At 53.9% G+C, this 18,316-nt stretch overlaps 1 protein-coding gene across 1 annotated transcript in view; it reads right to left on the bottom strand.

Moving 5' to 3' along the window:
* The window catches only part of LOC100465393 (cilia- and flagella-associated protein 46), a 97,481-nt gene that overhangs the window by 33,349 nt on the left and 45,816 nt on the right, over positions 1-18,316 (bottom strand). Inside the window, exons 28-39 of the mRNA XM_034663486.1 lie at positions 16,871-17,030; positions 16,470-16,675; positions 15,408-15,611; positions 14,560-14,709; positions 9,239-9,387; positions 8,356-8,454; positions 7,850-7,982; positions 6,926-7,072; positions 4,825-5,022; positions 4,607-4,713; positions 3,237-3,413; positions 2,228-2,363 (exon numbers count right to left, since the gene is read on the bottom strand). Coding sequence (XP_034519377.1) covers positions 2,228-2,363; positions 3,237-3,413; positions 4,607-4,713; positions 4,825-5,022; positions 6,926-7,072; positions 7,850-7,982; positions 8,356-8,454; positions 9,239-9,387; positions 14,560-14,709; positions 15,408-15,611; positions 16,470-16,675; positions 16,871-17,030 — 1,866 coding nt within the window. The remainder of the gene's footprint in view (positions 1-2,227; positions 2,364-3,236; positions 3,414-4,606; positions 4,714-4,824; positions 5,023-6,925; positions 7,073-7,849; positions 7,983-8,355; positions 8,455-9,238; positions 9,388-14,559; positions 14,710-15,407; positions 15,612-16,469; positions 16,676-16,870; positions 17,031-18,316) is intronic.

Genomic DNA, 18,316 nt, shown 5'->3' on the forward strand with positions numbered 1-18,316 from the left:
TTCTTTCTTCTTTCTTCTTTTTCTTTTCTTTTCTTTTTTTTTTTTGAGAGAGCTCGAGCATGCAAGCAGGTGGGGGAGGGGCAGTGGAAGAGGGAGAGAGAATCTTAAGTAGGCTCTTCACCCAGTGTGGAGACCAACGCGGGGCTCAATCTCACGACCCTGAGATCACGACCTGAGCCGAAATCAAGAGTTGGACACTTGACCGACTGAGGCACCCAGGTGCCCCTCTGTGAGATTTTCTGTACAGATGATCATGCCATCTGTAAACAAAGACAGTTTTACTTCTTCCTTTCTAGACTGGGCATTCTGCATGAAGTTGGGGCGAGGGCACACCGCCGTCTTAGTGCTCTTCTTTCCCACTAAGTGTGACATGGGCCCTAGTGTTTTCACAGACGTAGTCTATCAGCTCAAGGAGCTTTCCTTCTAATAATAGTTTGTTAAGAGTCTTTCTTTATTTCTTTTTTTTTTCTTCAATCAGGAATGAGTATTGGGTTTTGTAACTGAGGTGATCATATGGTTTTTTAATTTTTAAAAAAATATGGTGAGCCAAATTGATTGATTTTTGAATGTTAAACAATCCCAGGATAACCCCAACTTGGCATTGATGTGTTATCTTTTTCACATATTATTGAATTAATTAGCTAAAATTTTGTTTAGAACTTCTGCATCTGTGTTCATGAATAATGATGACCTGTAGTGTGTGTTTTGTTTTGCTGTCAGGGTCAAACTAGCCCTGCAGAGCGGGCATGTGTTCCCTTCTCCTCAATTTTCTACAAGACTTTGTGTTGAATTGGTGTTATGCTGTCCTTAAATGTTTGGTGGGACTCACCAGTAAAGCCGTCTGGGTCTGGTGTTTTCTTTGTGGAAAGACTGTTGACTACAAATTCCACGTCTTTAACGGATGGAGGGCTATTCAGGTGATCTATTTCTTTTTGAGGTTGTTTGTGTCTTTCAAGGAATTGTTCTATGTCATCATAAAGTTGCTCAGAATAGTCCCTTATTATCCTTTTAGTATGTATCGGGTCAGTGCTGATGTTACATCTCTTATTTCAGATATTGATCGTTTATGTCCTCTCTCTTCTCCTGATCAGTGTGGACAGAAGTGTATGAACTTGTTTATCTCAAGTAACAACTTGTGGTTTTGTTGATTTTACCCTTTATTTTCAGGGTTCTCATTTCACTGATTTCTGCTCTGATCTCCAGTCTCCTTTCTTCTGCTTATTTATTTGCAGTTTGTTCTTCTTCTGCTTTCTAACCATGAAGACTAACATTAAACAAAATAACGTGTACAATTCAGCGGTACTTCGTGCACTCACAACCTTGTGCAGCATCACCCCATCTACTTCCAAATGTTTCTTCATTCCAAAAGGGAACCCCCTCCCCACTCAACAGCCCTGTCCTTTGCCCCTCCCTGCCCCCCCCCACAACCACTAATCAGCTCTCTGTCTCTATGGACCTAACTATGCTATCTTTTATGTTGCTTTTTGATTTCTACTGTCATTGCATTGTGGTCTTGGTACATACTGTGGTCAGTAGTAACTTTTAACACCCTTGTCTTTGCACTCTGATATCCGTGCCAGTTCTTGGTTGGTCTTGATGGATTGTTCTGTATGTTATGAGTATGTTTTCTCTGCTTTTTGGCATGGTAATTTTGCATGCAACTTTTGCTTGGGATTTCGGCATGTTAACTTCTCATTGGTTGCCAGACACCGTGCATTCCTTTTTCGGCAGATGGACACTTGTGCTCCTGGTTTTGCCTTTGTTCTGGGGCCACCGGACACTGTGGTCCTCTCAGGTCTTCTACGACTTTTCAGGCAGATCCAGGGCAGATTATACCCGACAGAGACAAGACCTTCTGTCTGCTCTGCGCAGCACCCCGGGGTCACAAGGTTGTCTGGTCTGGCTGGTGGGAGCAGGTGCTGCTCCGAGCCTGAGGGTGGGCCTGACACCTTCCTGACCCCCGTGGGCCCCCCGCTTCTGCAGTGAGTGTGGATGGGGTGGGGCCACCTCCGCTCACGGATGAAGGTGCCCAGGTGGACATCTAGTGTGCTGAAAATCTGTTTCACATTTTTGTCCACTTCTTGGTTATTTCGGAAGGGAGGGCAAGTCGCGTTGCTGCTGCCGAACGTCAGCCAAACTGGAAGCAGGCCGCCTACTGAGGGCAAGTGCAGGCACATCTGTGTGCGGGTGCTCTGGGCTCCAGGGAGGGACCAGGACACAGACTCACCTCCTGCAGGGACAGCAAGCCCCGCACACTGAGGAACAGCTCCTCTGTCTCAGCCACAGCTCTCTGGACCAAGTCATACGCCTCCAAGCGATACGCGGTTTTTTGCTCTTCATCTTTCTCATTTTGGGCACATAACCTTTACAAGATGGAAGAGTGGAATTTAGAACAAACTTTGAAGCATTATACCATCGGTATTAACAAAATGCACAGTACATAATTTTTAAATAATTATACTGCATTTCTATTAGGACTTCAAATTTTATGATTAGATGTTCTATAATTTTGCACTCTATACTATTTTTGTAAAATTAAATCTATGCCTAACAGATCCAATGAACCAACACCACGACATTAATTGTGCTGATTTAACTGCCTTGTTTTCCTATTTGTGCTTTTCTGGATTTTTTAAAGTTCTATAATGACCATATAATCGATTCTGTAATAATAGGATCAAAGTTACATTCCACACGTGTCCAGGTGGCTTTTCCCTTATAAAGGCTGTTTTTAACACACAAGATTTGTTTGTCGTGCTCCGAAATGCCTGCGTGAACACCAAGCACGCGGGTGGCCCAGGGCCGGCTGGGTGGAGGGGAGGTGGGTGAGGGAGGCCGTTTACTGAGGCCGGGCCTCGCTCCTCTGCCTCTGGGCCAGCCCCTGCCCTCGATGACAGAGCAGGTGCTGGGCGTGCAGGGTTGACATGTGTACGGCTGTGAGCGATCACCGGTCATGTGCATATGGGAGTGTGACCTGTGGCTGCACAAATGTGACCAACGTGTGAACGCTGTGGGTGTGTCCGTGTGTTTGCAGAGATGCAGCAGGTGGGACCCTGAGGGGGCCCGACGAGAGCACGGACAGCCCCTGTGCCGCTGTCCTGGAGGGAGGTGCGGGCAGCCGCAAGGCCGGGAGGAGGTTCTGTGGGAGGGCAACGGGGCCCCGAGGGGGGCTTGACCCTGTGCTCAGAGGGCAGTCCCCTCAGCCCCCCAGGAGGGCCCCCCAACGGGCTGCTCACCTCTTTATCTTTGCGCGCTCTAGTTTTACGTCCACACAATTCTCTTTGTAGCCCCAGGCAGCCAACTTTTCCTCGATCTCCATCAAGTGGTCGTGCATCTCCGTCAGCAGAAACAAGCATTCAGGAGTCTCACAGCCAGCTGGTTCCTGAATGGCCCGGATCTGGTGGCTCACACATCTGCGGGGGCGTGGACCGTCCCACGTGGCGACCTCAGTCTGGCCAGCGTCGCCCTGACGCCGAGCATGCTTCCCACAGACCAGAAACCACACCGTCCACACGCTTCCATCACAGACAGTCAAGCTGGAAAGTAGCGCCCCCACCCCCGGCAGCAGCCTGCTGTGACTCAGGGGCAGGAACCCACAGGGAAGTCCCCATCCGCCGTGTGGGTGCTGCCCGCAGGAGTCCCGGGGACCCTGAGCAGGAGCGGGAACCCGTGCGGGTGGAACAGCCATGAACAGCCCCTCTCAGAACAGAACAAACACAACGCGGAAAACGAAGAGAACAAGGCTCTGCTGCTTCTGTGTAAAGGTCAGTGAAACGGTGATGCGCAGCTCTGACTTAGGGGAGGAGCGGGGCACGGGCGCCAGGGGACACCCCTGTGACAAAGACTCCGTGACGTTACGGAAAAGTGTCCAGAAACAGACTTGCCAACATGACCCAAAACCCAGAGGAAACAATTTTCCAGAAGAATACAAATTCCCAGAAAGATAGCTCAAAAAGAAGCCAAAATTCTGAACGACCAATAAGCACAGAAGACCAGCGCCGCTCTTCAGAGCTCCACGCCCGAAGCGCCTGCCACCTGCCCAGACAGGCGACAGGCTCGGGAAGCAGCCAGCGCAGAGGTGAAGACAGAGCAGGACAGACCCCAGGAAGGCACCTGCTCATGGGACCACCTGCTCATGGGACAGAGTTCCGCGCCATCTCCGGGGGTGGAGAAAACCCTGCAGCCAGACCCCCACCAGGGCTCTGTCTGCCCCTCACCCCACGCGTGTCTGCAGAAAACCCACGCACACCTGGGGGCAGCTCAGAAATGTCCCCTGAGCGTTTAGGAACCAAACAAGCCACCTGCATCCCTGTGCCAAGAAAAAGGCACATTGGAAAGGAAGAGACACTGCCCCCGGGAGCCGGAAGGCCAAAGGTCAGGCTCTGGAGACTTCTCTGGGCCGCCCCTCCCCCCAGGGGCCACGTGCCGCAGGCAGGGGTCCCCAGGGGGAAGGCTCTGCTTCAGAGAAGGTCCCCTGGGTCAGCGGCGTGGGCAGATGTCTCTCTGAATGTGATTCTCTGCACCTCAGAGGTTTGGAAAACCGCATAAAGAATAAAGTCAACCCTGACTTTCATGTGAATTAACAGTTTTTCTTACGAAGAGCTACCTGGCTTCTAGGTCTGTGATCATAAATTGCAGGATGGGCACTCGGTTAGGTCTTTCCTTCTGCAGGACCCTGAAGGCGTCTATGAGTCTTTGAAACAACTGGCAGGCCTGAGGAAGACAGGGCGTTGATGTTTGCGTGAGGTTCCCAGCCACGGGGACCCGGCCACGGAGACCCGGCCACGTGCCCCACTCCGCGAGCGCCAGGGAGGGCCCTACCACCTCTTCACTGCCTTTGCTTTCCATGGCCAGGAGCGTGTCTGCCAGGGTCAGGGCCGAGCTGTACCAGAACTCCTCGCTGCCCCCCAGGCGCCGGGCCTGCTCCACCATCTTCCTGGCTTGCCCGTGGTTTTTCTCCCGGTTTGCCAGCCGCGCTAGGAGGTGCAGGCATTTCGCTTCTGCACAAGGATCATCAAGCCCCTGCAGTAAATACATGTGCGGACAGAGGACGGCGTGGGGGAGAGAGCGTGAGAGCAGCTCCGGGCACCAGGCCTTCGCACACAGGGCGTCCACTGGGCTGGTCCCTCACCTCTGAAGGACGCCCCGCATCTGCCCTCAGGGCACGGGGCTGGGCAGGCTTGCGGCCTGTGCATGTGCTAAAACCCACTTCCAGGGTTCCCGACCCCACCCCTTAACAGCAGTCCCCAGTGCCCTCTGGGGAGCCGCCGTCCAGACGCTGGCTGAGGGCAGCGGGGGTGGGCGGGACGGATTTCTGCACCCTAGCCGGCCAGGGCTGTCTCATCCCCCATCCATCGCGCACAGTTGCAGGTGGCCTGGGTATGGGGTGGGGGTGCTGCTGGCCTCTGAACCACACCTGGGCAGGAGGACGTGGGGTGCCCAGGTGGGAAGAGCAGAGTCCAAGGTCGCTGGCTCCAGACAGGGCAGCTAGCATGCAGCCCGAAGAGACTGAAGCGGGGGCCTGGTGGGCCTGGGGCCTGTGGTCCCAAGAGCCAAGGCCCTGGAAGGCAAGCACAGGCTGGAGACGAGGAGAGGGAGGTGGATTCAGGAGGCGGACGTGCTGGTCGGGGGGTTGGGAGGAGCCTCAACAGAGAGGCGGACTGCGGGCTGCTGTGGACGGAAGCAGGAGCTGGTGCCTGCAGATGCCCCCGGGAGACGTCACCAGGCTCTGACCGCTATGGCCCCACAGTGACGGGGCCATGGTGTGGGCGGTTCAGGGCAGCAGATGGCCAGGAGGGAAAGGCCCGTGGGCAGAGCACCATCCGTGTGTGTGGGACACGTGACAGAAGGCTCAGGAGGGGCAGTGTGGAGTCTGGAGGAGGCAAAGGTGCCCCAGCCACCCTCTGGGGACAGACACTCCCCCGAGAGCTCTCTGACACCCGGCTCCTCGGCCCCCTGGTCTCAGAAGAGGCCGTTGCCAGCAGACTGCAGCCTCTCAGCCCCACCCCGGGTGCTCCCCCTTCTGTCCCCGGCCGCGCACCCTCTGCAGCTGGCCCGCACATGCCCGTCTCACCGCCAGGCCTGCACACAGCTATCTGTGTTGGCCTGTGCTGGCCGAGACCCACACACCTGAGCACCCTCCCCACGGCCCGAGTCTCCCATGGCCTTGAATTTTTGTGTTTTTATTAGGGACTTCTCTGGAGTCCTTCAAAGCAGTGACAGCCTGTCTGGTCCTGTAGCTTTGCCTTGGCCCCCAGGGAATGCAGTTCTCTAAGCTGGACGTGGATAGAAACCCCCGTCTGCAGGTGCCCGAGAGCCACCATCTCTGAGAGGAGGGACGCACACATGGGCTTCCAAACTCACGGGGGACAGAGCCCAGTAGAAAAGCAACAGCCGGGCTCGGGAGGAGACAGCTGGGGCTTTGGGGCCTGCAAGTGCTGGCACTAGAAGGGCCAATCACGGGGGGGCAACAGAAGGGCCCGGAGATCTATGCTCAAGGGCAGAGCGGGTTTAAGCAGCTCAGCAGGGGGGCTAAGGAGCTGTGCTGAGATCTAGATGCCAGGTGGGAACGCAAGCCTTTCCGAGGAGGCTCAGAACACCCCAGGCTTCCAGTGAGGCCCAAGAGAACCCAGACACCTGCAGGGCCCACACCTGAGGAGTAAGGAACCCCGCCATCCATGGAATCAGACCCACAGCCACCATAGGGAAGCAGGGACTTTACCAAATCTCAGTGAAGAGTGAACGAAAACCAGAGAAAAATAGCAAAGGTCAGAGACTTAGATCCAAGTCCAAGACGGACATTCCAGAATGGCAAGCAGACAGCCCGCATCCCAGAGAGCAGCGGTGGGTGGTTCGCAGGTACGCGGGGCTACTTCCAGCAGGACAGGTGCCCCTCCCCCCCCCCCAGGCCCCGGCAGTCCCTTACCTGGAAGGCCAGGTAGGCCTCCGACAGCAGCAGCCTCGCAGGCTGGTACAGGTCCATCTCCAGCAGCACTTCTGCTTTGAGGGCCCACAGCTGGGGGAACGATGTCCCTTCCAGGCCCCTCCCAGTCTCTGCGTTTATCTTCAGGAGCTGGAAGGCAGGGCAGGCAAATCTGTGCCTCTGAGGCTGGCGGGAAGCTGCCGGCCATCCATGGTTTCCCACCAGGCTGGGCTCCCTGCCTCTGCAGCGTGAGGTCTCCTGGGACAGCCATCTCTTCTCACCCACTAGCTCACATGCAGCACGCCCACCCCAGGTGCGTCAGAGCTGGTCCCTGCTCCCGCCCGTGTCCCACGCTCTGTGACCCCACTCTCTGGTACCAGGCGGCACCCGGACTGGCATGGGAGGGGTCACTGAGCCCCTGAGTTCAGCAAGATGTACAGGGGCCTGGCATGTTCCTACCACGTCTCCCAAATGGTTGATGTTGGGGGCTTACAAATGGAGTCCCAAGGGTGGTACTCCCACAGTGACAGGTGTTCGGAGCCTGGTGGCTGGGATGGCTACTTTCCTTCATGGGCGGGCCCACACAAAGTGAGCCCACTGTGTGGAGAGGAGAGCCGGTTAGTGGTCAGACCTCCTGGCCACTCTCTAGCTGCCCGGGCCTCGACCACCCTGCCCATCTTCTCTGAATTCTGCCCAGGGCCCTGGCGGGCATGCTCCGAGGTGATCTGTAGCCCCGGCTTCCCCAGAGACATCCAGGGCCCACGGGGAGGGGACACGCCTGACCAGTCCTTGGGTTTCCCAGGGACCCCAGCATGAGGGTTTGGACACAGTCCACAGTGAATACGCATCCTGGCTAGCGGCCCGAGTGCAGCCTTGGCGCTGCCCCGCTGGGCTAGGAGCAAGGTGCTGCCGGCAGAGCGAAGCTACCTTATCCTTGGCCACGAGGGGCTTCATCTGCACGGGCTCCACTGCGGTTATGGGTTCAGCCAGCGTCGGCACACTGTCTTCTAAGAGAGGTTCCTTATTCTTCTCCTTTCTCAAGGCAATTTCTTTTCTGCAGCTGATGTAAGTAACATAGGGGACATGCCAAAGAAGAAATACAATGGCCAAGAAATTCCGGAAAATGGTCAACATCACTAGTAATCAAGAAACGCAAAAGAAAATAGCGATAAGAAGCCACGGGTCACTCACCTATTTACAAAGACAACCAAAAATTCCCATGACTGCCCCCAGGCACAGCCCCCCACATCTGGCACAGCCCCCCCCAGGCTGAGGGTCCTCCCACACCCCATTGTCTGGCTGTGACAAAGGACTGGGCCTGGGGCTGGAGGGGACACAGCCTAGCGGAACTGCACTGGCCAAATCCTTCCTTGTTTACAGGCGAGCTGGTGTTCCGCCCACGGGGACATAACAGCGGTGGGGAAAGACCACACCTCGCCTGCTCCAGTTCATAGATGTAGGTCTGCCCGGCCACCTCTTCATGGCAAGCAGCTGCTTCTCGCAATTTCAAATCAGAACAAACAAGGGCAAGTCTAAGGGAAGGGGCGATAGGGAGAAAGAACACGGTCATGTGGGACGTGGTAGATCAGAGTTGGGCTATATCGGGCTCAGTGTGCCTAACGAGTGGTAAACAAAAAAGGAATGTATAATTTAGTGATGTTTTCAATAATTTTTAGACCTAAGCAAAATGACACAGGTGCCGCTACCAAATTTCAGGTAGAAAAAATTTTAATATTCACTCATTCATCTTACTCAGTACATATGTACCATCTCAGGGTCACCTTCAGAGGTAAAAACAAGGCATCATGGGTGGGGCTCTGACCACCCGGGACAACTGCCAGCAGAGAGAAGCTTTGATTCTGGGGTAAAACGGTTTTGTTTTGAAGGTCACATAAAATCTGCACACACACTACAAAGTATCACTGTGCACCCTCGCCCAGATCCCTTCAGCACAAGCGTACCACTGCATTTGCTCTATCCTTTGCCTCCCTGCCCCTACCCCCCGAGATTTCTTCCTGGGTGAGTAGGCTACAGACAGTGGCCCTTTATTCTAACACTTCAATGTACATTGCCCTAGAACAAGGATCTTCTCTTAAGGACCAGGTCGAAATTTTAAAATAAAATTATTATTTTTATGTTCAAGAATATTGATTTATTTGGTTTTACAAATCAGAGGAACTATTATTTATAGAAATAGTCAACCACAGAATTAATATTTGGAAATGCCGTTTGCTTTCATATTGCTTTGGAGAAATTTTTCCCTTTAGGCAGCTAGATGTTCCCCCATTTCCCCAAACATAAGATGGTTATACTGACCGCAGGTGGTAGAGATCTTTGAGGCTCTTGCTTTCTACCACAGAGGCCGCGATTACTACGCCCAACTGCAGCACTGGGATGGTGAGCTCATAAAGCGACATCTTCTGCAGGGCTCTGACCAAATGGTCCAGATAATATAAAGTGTATGTCTACATAAATACACAACAAACACGTAAGGTCAAAGAGGGGAGGAAAGTTAGGCCACTAGCTAGGAGGGTCTCTCTTCAAAAACCTCTGTCCTTCTCCACGCCAAGCACAGTCCCTGGCACACAGCAGGTGCTCAACAGTGTTTGCTGAATGAATGATGTGCTCTCCCCCTTCTCTCCCTCATTCATCTTGCCATGTGTGATCATCCGTAATCTTCAACAACCAAGTACAGATACACATTCTCAAAGAAACAAGCCATTTACATATTTACTCAAATTTACTCAAATTGATACTCACCCTAAAAACTCCTGACCCATTAAAAACAGAATTTCTTAATGAACACGGGTAGAGAAGAACCAATACTTATAAAGACAGACGGGGTTTGATAAAATAATTATTCTGCAGTAGAAAATCAGAGAAGTTGGATGAAGTATTTTAGAAACGTGCCAAAAGCTCTGAAGACTGGGTGATGCTGGGAGAAGTTACTGGGCCAAGCGCCAGAAGACAGTGGGTATCCAGAGAAATGGGCCTGCCATATTGAGGTACATTTGTCCTGGGGGTTTCTGCGGATTCAAGAGGCAGCTGGGAGGCTGGATGGTACGTCTGGTTTTTGTTTGTTTGTTTGTTTGTTTGGGGTTTTTTTTTTGTAAGGTGGAGACAACAAAGCGGTATTGAGGGCCCACTGAAAGCTACGTGGCCAGGCTGGGTCCCCAAAGGGCTGCGCCTGAGGATTAAGGGTGGTCCACAGGTAAAGTGGCCGTCTCGGGGACTTGCTGGAAAGCCAATGGCTTTGGGCAGCCTGGAGGACACGTGGTTCTCTGAGGGACTAATAATCAGTGATGCCTGGGGAGGCTGGTCAGGAAAGAGGGGTGGGAAGACACAAACCCTACAGACCCTGAAGACACTGAAAGATAATAAAAGGACATCAAGAACAACATTATACTACAGACTTGAAATTTTAGATGAAGTGGAAACACCCTAGAAAAACACAACCCACAAACCAAATTTACAAGGAGGAACAGAAAACCTGAAGAGCTCCGGAACTACAAAGTAAACTAAGTCGTAACTTAGGAAAAGGCCCAGAAGTTTCCACCAGGGAACTCTCCCAAACTTAAGGAAGAAATACCAAATAATCTTATACAAATTCTCCCCAAGAATGTAAAAAAAAAAAGTGGGGGTGCCTTCCACGGTGGCGAGCAGAGTGTCCTGGCTGGCCCCGCCCTCGCACCCCGCAGGCCAGCAAAGATTGTCTAAAGTCACAGGGAAAATGGTAGAAAATTCACTATTGCCAGAAAGAGCGATTTATGGCTTTGTTCTTTTCTTAAGCTCCCAAGTTGGCTTCATACTGTATCTTGTGTGAACTTTAATTCCTGAATCTTGACGGAACTCCTTAGGCTTAGCCCATCGGCCTCAAACACGCTGGTGAGTCGCACCGCTGCCTGCTCCCCGTTACTAGAGTGCTAGGTTACGTACTTTTATTTGGAATGAATGTGATGCACACTTCTTCACTCAACCCCATTCACACCACCGGTAACACAGCAGAAGAAAAACCACGGAGAGGCCATCCCGGCGTTAAGGGATAGTCCCATTAGTGAAATAAATCAAATGTTCTTTCTTACAGTCAAAGAACTTTATGCCAAAAACCAATTTGTATGTAGACTAATACCAAGCATTTATTTTAAGTTTTGATGTAATAATTTTGACCATAATTATTTTTATTATCTCTTATTAATACCCTGGGATTGAAATGTAAAAAATTGAACTTCTCTTAGATTATGTTCCATTAATACTAAAATGTTCTCAAATAATAGTTATTAATGGACAGAATAAATAAAAATACCACTTTGTCATATACCAGACTTTTAAAAAAATAAGTATCGGTAAAAGCACAACGTCCCTCCAGAAAAAGGGAGGAGGGAGGGAACACTTCCTAACTGACTAAAAGGTCAGTGTGAGATTGTGACCCAGGAGGACATAAACCCTTGGTCTTTGTCCCCGGTTGCTGGCACTGAGCTCCTAAAACCCTTGCAAATCTTGTGACTCATGGGCCCCTTCCAAGCACACCCCAGTTTACGCCCGTGAGGTGACTCTGGGCAGCCCCTAGACAGCTCAGGATGGGGGCTGCGTGCCAGGGAACCAACCCTGTGACCAGAGGGCTGGAGCTGATGCCGGGGATGGGGAGAGGATGGGAAGTCACCAACGGCCAATGATGTCATCACTCATGCCTCCATAATGGAACCTCCCTAAAATTCCTACGTGGAGGGGTGGAGCGTTTCCAGGGTGGCGAACACGTCCACACGGGGGTGGCGCACCCCAGCACCATGCGCATAGCAGCTCCTGTGCTCGGCGCCTGCCCAGACCTCGACCCATGGACCTCTTCACCTGGCTGTTCGCTTGCACCCTAATAACCCAGTAATCTAGACAGTCAAATGCTTCCCTGAGTTCTGTGAGCCGTCCTAGCAAATCATCAGCCCCGAGGACGGGGTCATGGGAGCCTCCAATCTGTATCCACGTCAGACAGAAGTGTGGTGGCCTAGGGACCCAATACTTGTTGACGTGGGGGCCGCCCTGAGGGACTGAGCTCTGAACCTGAGGAGCCCACGCCCACCAACCCTGGGTGGTCCATGCCGGGACTGGGTTAATTCATAGGATGTCCTGCTGGTGTCCGCAGACAACAGGAGAGCTGGGTGTTGGGGTGGGAAAGCCACACATCTGGGGCCGGCGGGGAGCAGGAAATGATTCAGAGCCTGGGTAACTTTTTACCAAATCCTGACACAGGTGCCGTATGAACGAAAATGAACGTGGAGGCAAACACCCCAAAATGTCAGTCAAGCACGATTATCCATAAGATGAGTAATATGTTTCAAGCACATTGATCTTATTCTGATAATCATCAGCAAAAGATCAATGTAATCAAAAAGAATAAAGGAGAAAAAACATTATCACTTGAGCAGATGGAGAAAAATACTTGGTAAAAGTCTACAGCCATTCATGATTAAAACTCAAAGCAAAGAGAAATAAGAAACTCCCCCAGTCAATAAAGAATGTCCATAAAAGTACAGCAAACACCAAGTGTATTCCTAGGAAGTGTGCGAACCCTCCCGTCGAAGCAGGAAGTGAGATGGGGCCGTGTGCTGTCACGGTGTTTATTCGACCCCTGAGCCAGTAGAACCAGGTAGTGGAATGAAAAGTGCAAGGACTAGAAACTAGAAAATAAGCAGCTGGCTGTAGGTGGAATGGTGTATGCTCACGAAATCCAGAAGAATTTACAGATAAATCACCAAAATTACTAAAAGGTTAACAAAATTATATTTCTGTATTTCATGTGGAGTTCAAGCATGACACAAAAAGGCATGTTTACAATAGCATCAAAATATCAAATACGTTGAAATGAACTGAACATGTACGTAAGCTCCACACAGAAAACTCGCTCCTCTGTTAAGAATCGAGGGAAGGCCTCAAGCAGCGGAGAGGCAGACTGTGTTCGCAGACCGGAAGGCTCTCCCCGAGTCTGCGGCTGACCCAGACACTCTGTGCAATCACGACCCGAACCCCACCAGGGTGTGAAAGTGGAATCTGACACTCGGATTCTCATGTGCACGTGGAAACGCGAGGACGATGGAAAGCACGGCCAAGACCTCCTCGAAGAGCAAGGTGAGGTCACGTGAAGCTCGACCACGAGGTGTGGGCATGCGTGTGTGGACACTGGATTCAGGACACATGTGGCTCTGCACAGAAGATGGGCAATCGCTTTTCCCATAAACGGGGTTGGAACATTCAGACACCCAGGTTTAACAGCCTGAGGCTGACCTCGCCCTACGCCACACCCACCAACCTCAGATGGATGGTCAGTGTGAATTGGGCACGCAAAACCATAAAGCTCGGGGGAAAATATCGTAAGAGAATATCTTCATGACCTTTGGAAGGGGAAACGGTCTTTTTAAACAGGACACACAACGTACTAGTGACAAAGGAACAGATCACTACTTTCATCACATTAACACTTGGAATCTCTCATCATGAGAAGACCTCAGGAGAGCCAGGCCACAGAGCGGAAGGTGATCTGCCCTTCGTAAAATGTCTAAGTGTTGTTTTCAGACCAGAAAAGAGTTCCTTAATTAACAAGAAAGAGACAGAAAGCTTAATAAAATGTGGGCAACAGACTGGACAGGCCTCAGAGAGGACGCCCGAGTGGCCAGTGGGCCCAGGAAGGTGTGCAGCCCCGCTGTGATCAGGGAGGAACCCCATGCAGCCTCTGCACGGCCAAACTAGGAAGGAAACCACACAAGGCTGGCAAGGGTGTGGACGACGGCACTCCTGCCCGCTCCGGTGGGGATGGCGCTGCCACAACCCCTTCTGATGGCAGTTTGGCCAGAGATGACACAGTTGACCAAACACACGTTCTAAGACGCATGAGTTCTGTCGTGAACGCTCACAGCAGCTTCGTGTGTGAAGCCATGAACCGGAGACAACCCGAGTGTCATCCAGTGCCGAACGGACACATGAACCATGGTCCAGTCTCGGGGCCGTGGGACTGCTCCACAGCCACGAAAGCCAACAGGTGATGGAGACACAGACGACTGTGGACAAATCCCACAAAATACTGAGTGTATGAACCCAAACACAGAAGGTTTATAAGGAACATTTCCATGCTTTTAAGCACAAAAGACAGGCGGAAGGCAGTGGGCAATGAAGGTCCCCAAAGTCATCGGGTCTAACCCCTGGAACCTCACATGGCCAATGGGCTTCCTTGCCAGTGTGGTTAGTGTGAAAATCCAGAGAGGGAGAGATTTCTGTGGGTTACCCAGGGGGACTCTGAGGTCGGAGCCCGAGATGGGGGGTGGCCGCGCTAACCGCCACAGCAGCCACAGACACTCCCACACAGCAGCGTGTCGTGTCCAGGAGTGTTCGGGGGGGGGCCTCATGACGAGAGGACGCTCCCACTGACACTGGCTGTTGTCTGGGGAGGGGCTGACGTGCCCTGCGCCTCGGCCTGGACGGCGACGCACAGGTGTCTCCTTCTCCACGAGTCACTAAGCCAGCCCCCTGCTTATGTCCCCCTCCTTCTGGATATACTTCACCACAGAAAGGCTACCAGGCAGGGAGACGGGGTTCGGAATGCGGGCTGGCTGGCACCCCGCCAGAGCCCACACCGCCGCTTGAATTTGCCTTACCGGCTTCTGGATGCTTGCCGGGTTAATGGTAAAGTCACTCTTATCTTGTTTAAACACCGCCAGGACCTCTTCAGGGCAGGAGTAGGAAGCCCACTCCTCTATGCTTGCCGGCAAGTCTTCAAGCTGTTTGCCAGGAGGCTCGGCTGGATGCTGTGAACGGGGAGTAGGACCTGCTTTAGAATTCAGCTCGGCCTGAGCAGACTGCGGTGAGCCTTGAGAAGGCAGCCCCTCCCTGGCACCGCCTTAGGGGACGTGCTGCCTGGACCTGGGCCCGCCCCTGCCCCGAGGGCGCCCCTGCGTGTGCCCCTCCTGTGATCCAAGCCCGGGCTGTGACCCACACCACAGCCACATTCGATTTCACAGCCAAGACGCACTCTGACTTCACTTGCAAGAGCACAGAGCTGACGCTCTCTGCCACGTGCACACCCAGCGTGTACCCGGGTGCCCCGCTCGGGGTACCTCCACACCTGCACACACGCGCAGTCAGTGCTGCGATGGGAGCGCCCGCTCCGGACGGGCTGTGCAGACAGGACTGTCCGTCGAGCTGCAGACCCCATGGGATGCAGGGGCTCTTTGCCCACTGTTCCGGAGAGCTGCTGCCTCCTGCCCGCAGACCCACAGCCAGAGAGGAGACACACATCCTGGGTCACCCTCCTAACAGCCTGGGGTTGGGGGTGAGGTCGTTGCCTCCACTTTATAGAAGAGGAAACTGAGGCACAGGGGGGTTTGTCAGGCCCCACAGCCTGGGTGTGGGTCCAGGCCCAGCCACGTGGCCCCAGTCTGTGGCCCTGGCCCTCCACTGTCGGGGGCCCATACACAGCCTGCACATTCTAACGTGCACACAGTACCTGCTTGGAGTCTTTGCCCTTCTCTCTGTCCTTCTCCTTCTCCTTCTCTCTGTCCTTCTCCTTCTCCTTCTCTCTGTCCTTCTCCTTTTCCTTCCCCTTCTCCTTCTTTTCCTTCTCTTTTTTAGGCAATAACAAATGTGAACTAGCTCTTGCTGCTAGAGTTTTACTTTCTGAAATTGCTTTTCCTGCTGTTAATACAGACACCTGTGGAAGACGAAATCCAGATTTACAACATTAAGAGCAGCCGTGCACACACGCCTGCACGTGCTCAGATCCGAGGGGCGGCCAGTGGTTCTAAGGCTCTGAGTGGCAAACTTGTGTCCACTCGGGGACCAGGGCCACACCAGTGAGCCCACCCCATGCACAGGTGACTGAGCGTCCCTCGGTGGATGGGACACTCAGCCTCCAGGACGCTGGACAAGCGGGGACGCACGGCTGACCTCCGAGGAGTGCTTTCAGCTCTGAGAAGTGAGTTCATGCCTCTAATTAAGAACACATAGAACTTTCAGTGGTTCTCCTAAAAGAAGTGTTAGAAAATCCTTGTTTTGTGTATAGTGGGAGAGTGGACTGGGGGATCTTGAAGACCAAGGATGCCTTCCCAGTCCCTCCCATTCTTCCCACTGCCAAGGGCTGACAGGCCCACTGTCTCCCAGCACATTGCTGGGATGGTCAGGGGCACTGCCCTTAGGAGGTCCTCAAGAGCCAGAGGCTCCAAGAGTTGCCTTGGTAGGGCCCTCTAAAGAGATGGTGGGGACGGGGGATGCATGGAAGAAGGTTCTGGAAGCCAAGTGCCAGGGCTGCCAAGGGACAGGCAGGCGCAAGCATGGGAGGGCTGTCCCCTTCACATGTGGAGGCTCTGGGCACCATTGCCTGGGGGAACTTTGTGGTGGATGGACAAGGGTGGTGGGTGGGTTTCAGAGAAGAGTGTCCCCGGCCACTGCAGTGGGGTGAGGGCCCTCCTCCGAGGGGCTGCACGAGCAGGTGAGGCCCATGGGCTCCAGGGCGATGCGTGGGCTCCTGCCAAGGGCTGGGGACCGAGCCGGGAGCAGCCTCACGCCTCACCTCCCAAATGCGTCTGAGGTACGTGTAGGCCATGAGGCAGTAGTCCTCGTAGTCGGCAGCGCTCGGGGACACCATGAGGGCCAGCAGGGTGCAGGCGCGGGCCAGCGCCTCCAGCTGTCTCACATTCCGAAGCTTCTCCAAGGGGACTGTCCCCACGTCCTCGGACACTGTACCTTCTGGGGCTCCCTGAGTGGACAGGAGCTCCTCTGCAAGACAGGAGTGCCCGAGCCATGAGCACATCCCGACCAGGCCCTTCTAGAAGGCATGCCCCCCGTCAGGGGACGGGCTGGCCTCAGGGATGGCGTCCCAGGGCTCCTCCCCTGGCTGCAGGACCCAGCAGGGGCCGAGAGGGCACTCCCACCCCACGCCCGGCTGTGAACCAGAGCAGACCCCACCCTCACCTGCCAGCTCAGGTGTGTCACTGGCAGGGGTCATCAGCAGCAGGATGTCAATCGCCCACTTCAGGTGGAAAGTCACGTCTTCCATAGGAAACTGCTTGTAATACAGCCACTCGCTGAATTCCATGATGTACTCAACTTTTTGCCACTCACTCTCTGGCTTCTTTGGGATGAAACAAAAAAGGATAGAAGAGACATGTACTTACCACTCAGCATCCCAAACACTGAAACAGAGGGTGTCCGCTGCTCCATTTTCCCGAAGCCAAGTGGTACGCACTGACCCCGCCTCCACCGCGGCGGGACCCTCTATCGGGACATCTGCTGCCCCCACTCATTAGAACCTTTCCGTTGCTGATAGTTTTGTCCCAAGACCAAAGCCTGGCAGAGTCTCTCCGGGCCCTCCAGTCCCTTTGCGGGCACCTGCCTGCCTCACCTGCCCCCCACCCCCCGGCCCCCCTGAGTCAGGCTGTCTTCAGTCTGTGCGCAGCTTTGTTTCCATGGGCACTCATTCATGTGTGTGTGAGGCGCTCTCTCGATGGTTTTGCGGTTAACCGGGGCTCCAAGGGTCGGGGGAGATGCCGCCCCATCCAGCAGGCAGCCCCAGAGCCCAGCCCAAGGCCTGGCCCATGCACAAACTGGTCACAAATCACCACACGAGGGAGTGGAGCTGCACCCCGGGCCTCACAGAGCAGAGCCAGCCCAGCCGATGGCACCTCCACCTTCCACCTGCCCGGCCCCACGCCTGACCCCTGGGCAAGGGGAGGGGAAGCTGCCATCCGTGGGGCTGGGAAGGCAGGAAGGAGCAGGGTGGCGCTGAGGAGGAGTCTGACTTTGGGTGTTGGGTTGACACATGGTGAGATGGAAGGGGGAGTGGGCAGAGGGACGTGCGAGGTGAGGGTGCGGGGGGGTCCAGGGTAGACACTAAGTTGCGAGGAGACTCAGGGTGGAGGTGGGGTTTAGCTCGGGAGCCTGGTTGAGATCACCAAGGATGGAGGGTTGTGGATGGAGGGGATCCGAGCCCTGAGCCCCCGCCCTCTGCCTCAGTGAGTTAGCGGGGCGGGGGGAGGAGTGAGCAAGAGACAGGGGGACGTGGGAGCCCAGCGAAGGAAGCCCGTCGGGGCGGGGACAGGTCAGGTGGGGCCTCAGGACCCCCATGGCGGTCTCGATGGCTTTGGCAAGAGCTGTGCAAGAGTGCTGGAGGGGTGAGAGCCGGGTTGGAAGGTTTATGACACAACCACCATCTTCCCCACAAATGGTGCTGGGAAAACAGGGCATCCACGTGCTCACACCGGCCACACAGTGTGACTCCAAACGGATCAGAGACTTCAATGTAGGGGCTGCAGCAATGAAACCCTACAACAAACACGGGAGCAGGTCTTCATGACCTTGGACCATGGGACAGCGTCTCGGATACCATCCCATAAGCAGAAGCAACAAAAGGAGAAATAA

The sequence above is a fragment of the Ailuropoda melanoleuca genome, chromosome 6 (genome assembly GCF_002007445.2).
Source record: "Ailuropoda melanoleuca isolate Jingjing chromosome 6, ASM200744v2, whole genome shotgun sequence".
Classification (NCBI taxonomy): Eukaryota; Metazoa; Chordata; class Mammalia; order Carnivora; family Ursidae; genus Ailuropoda; species Ailuropoda melanoleuca.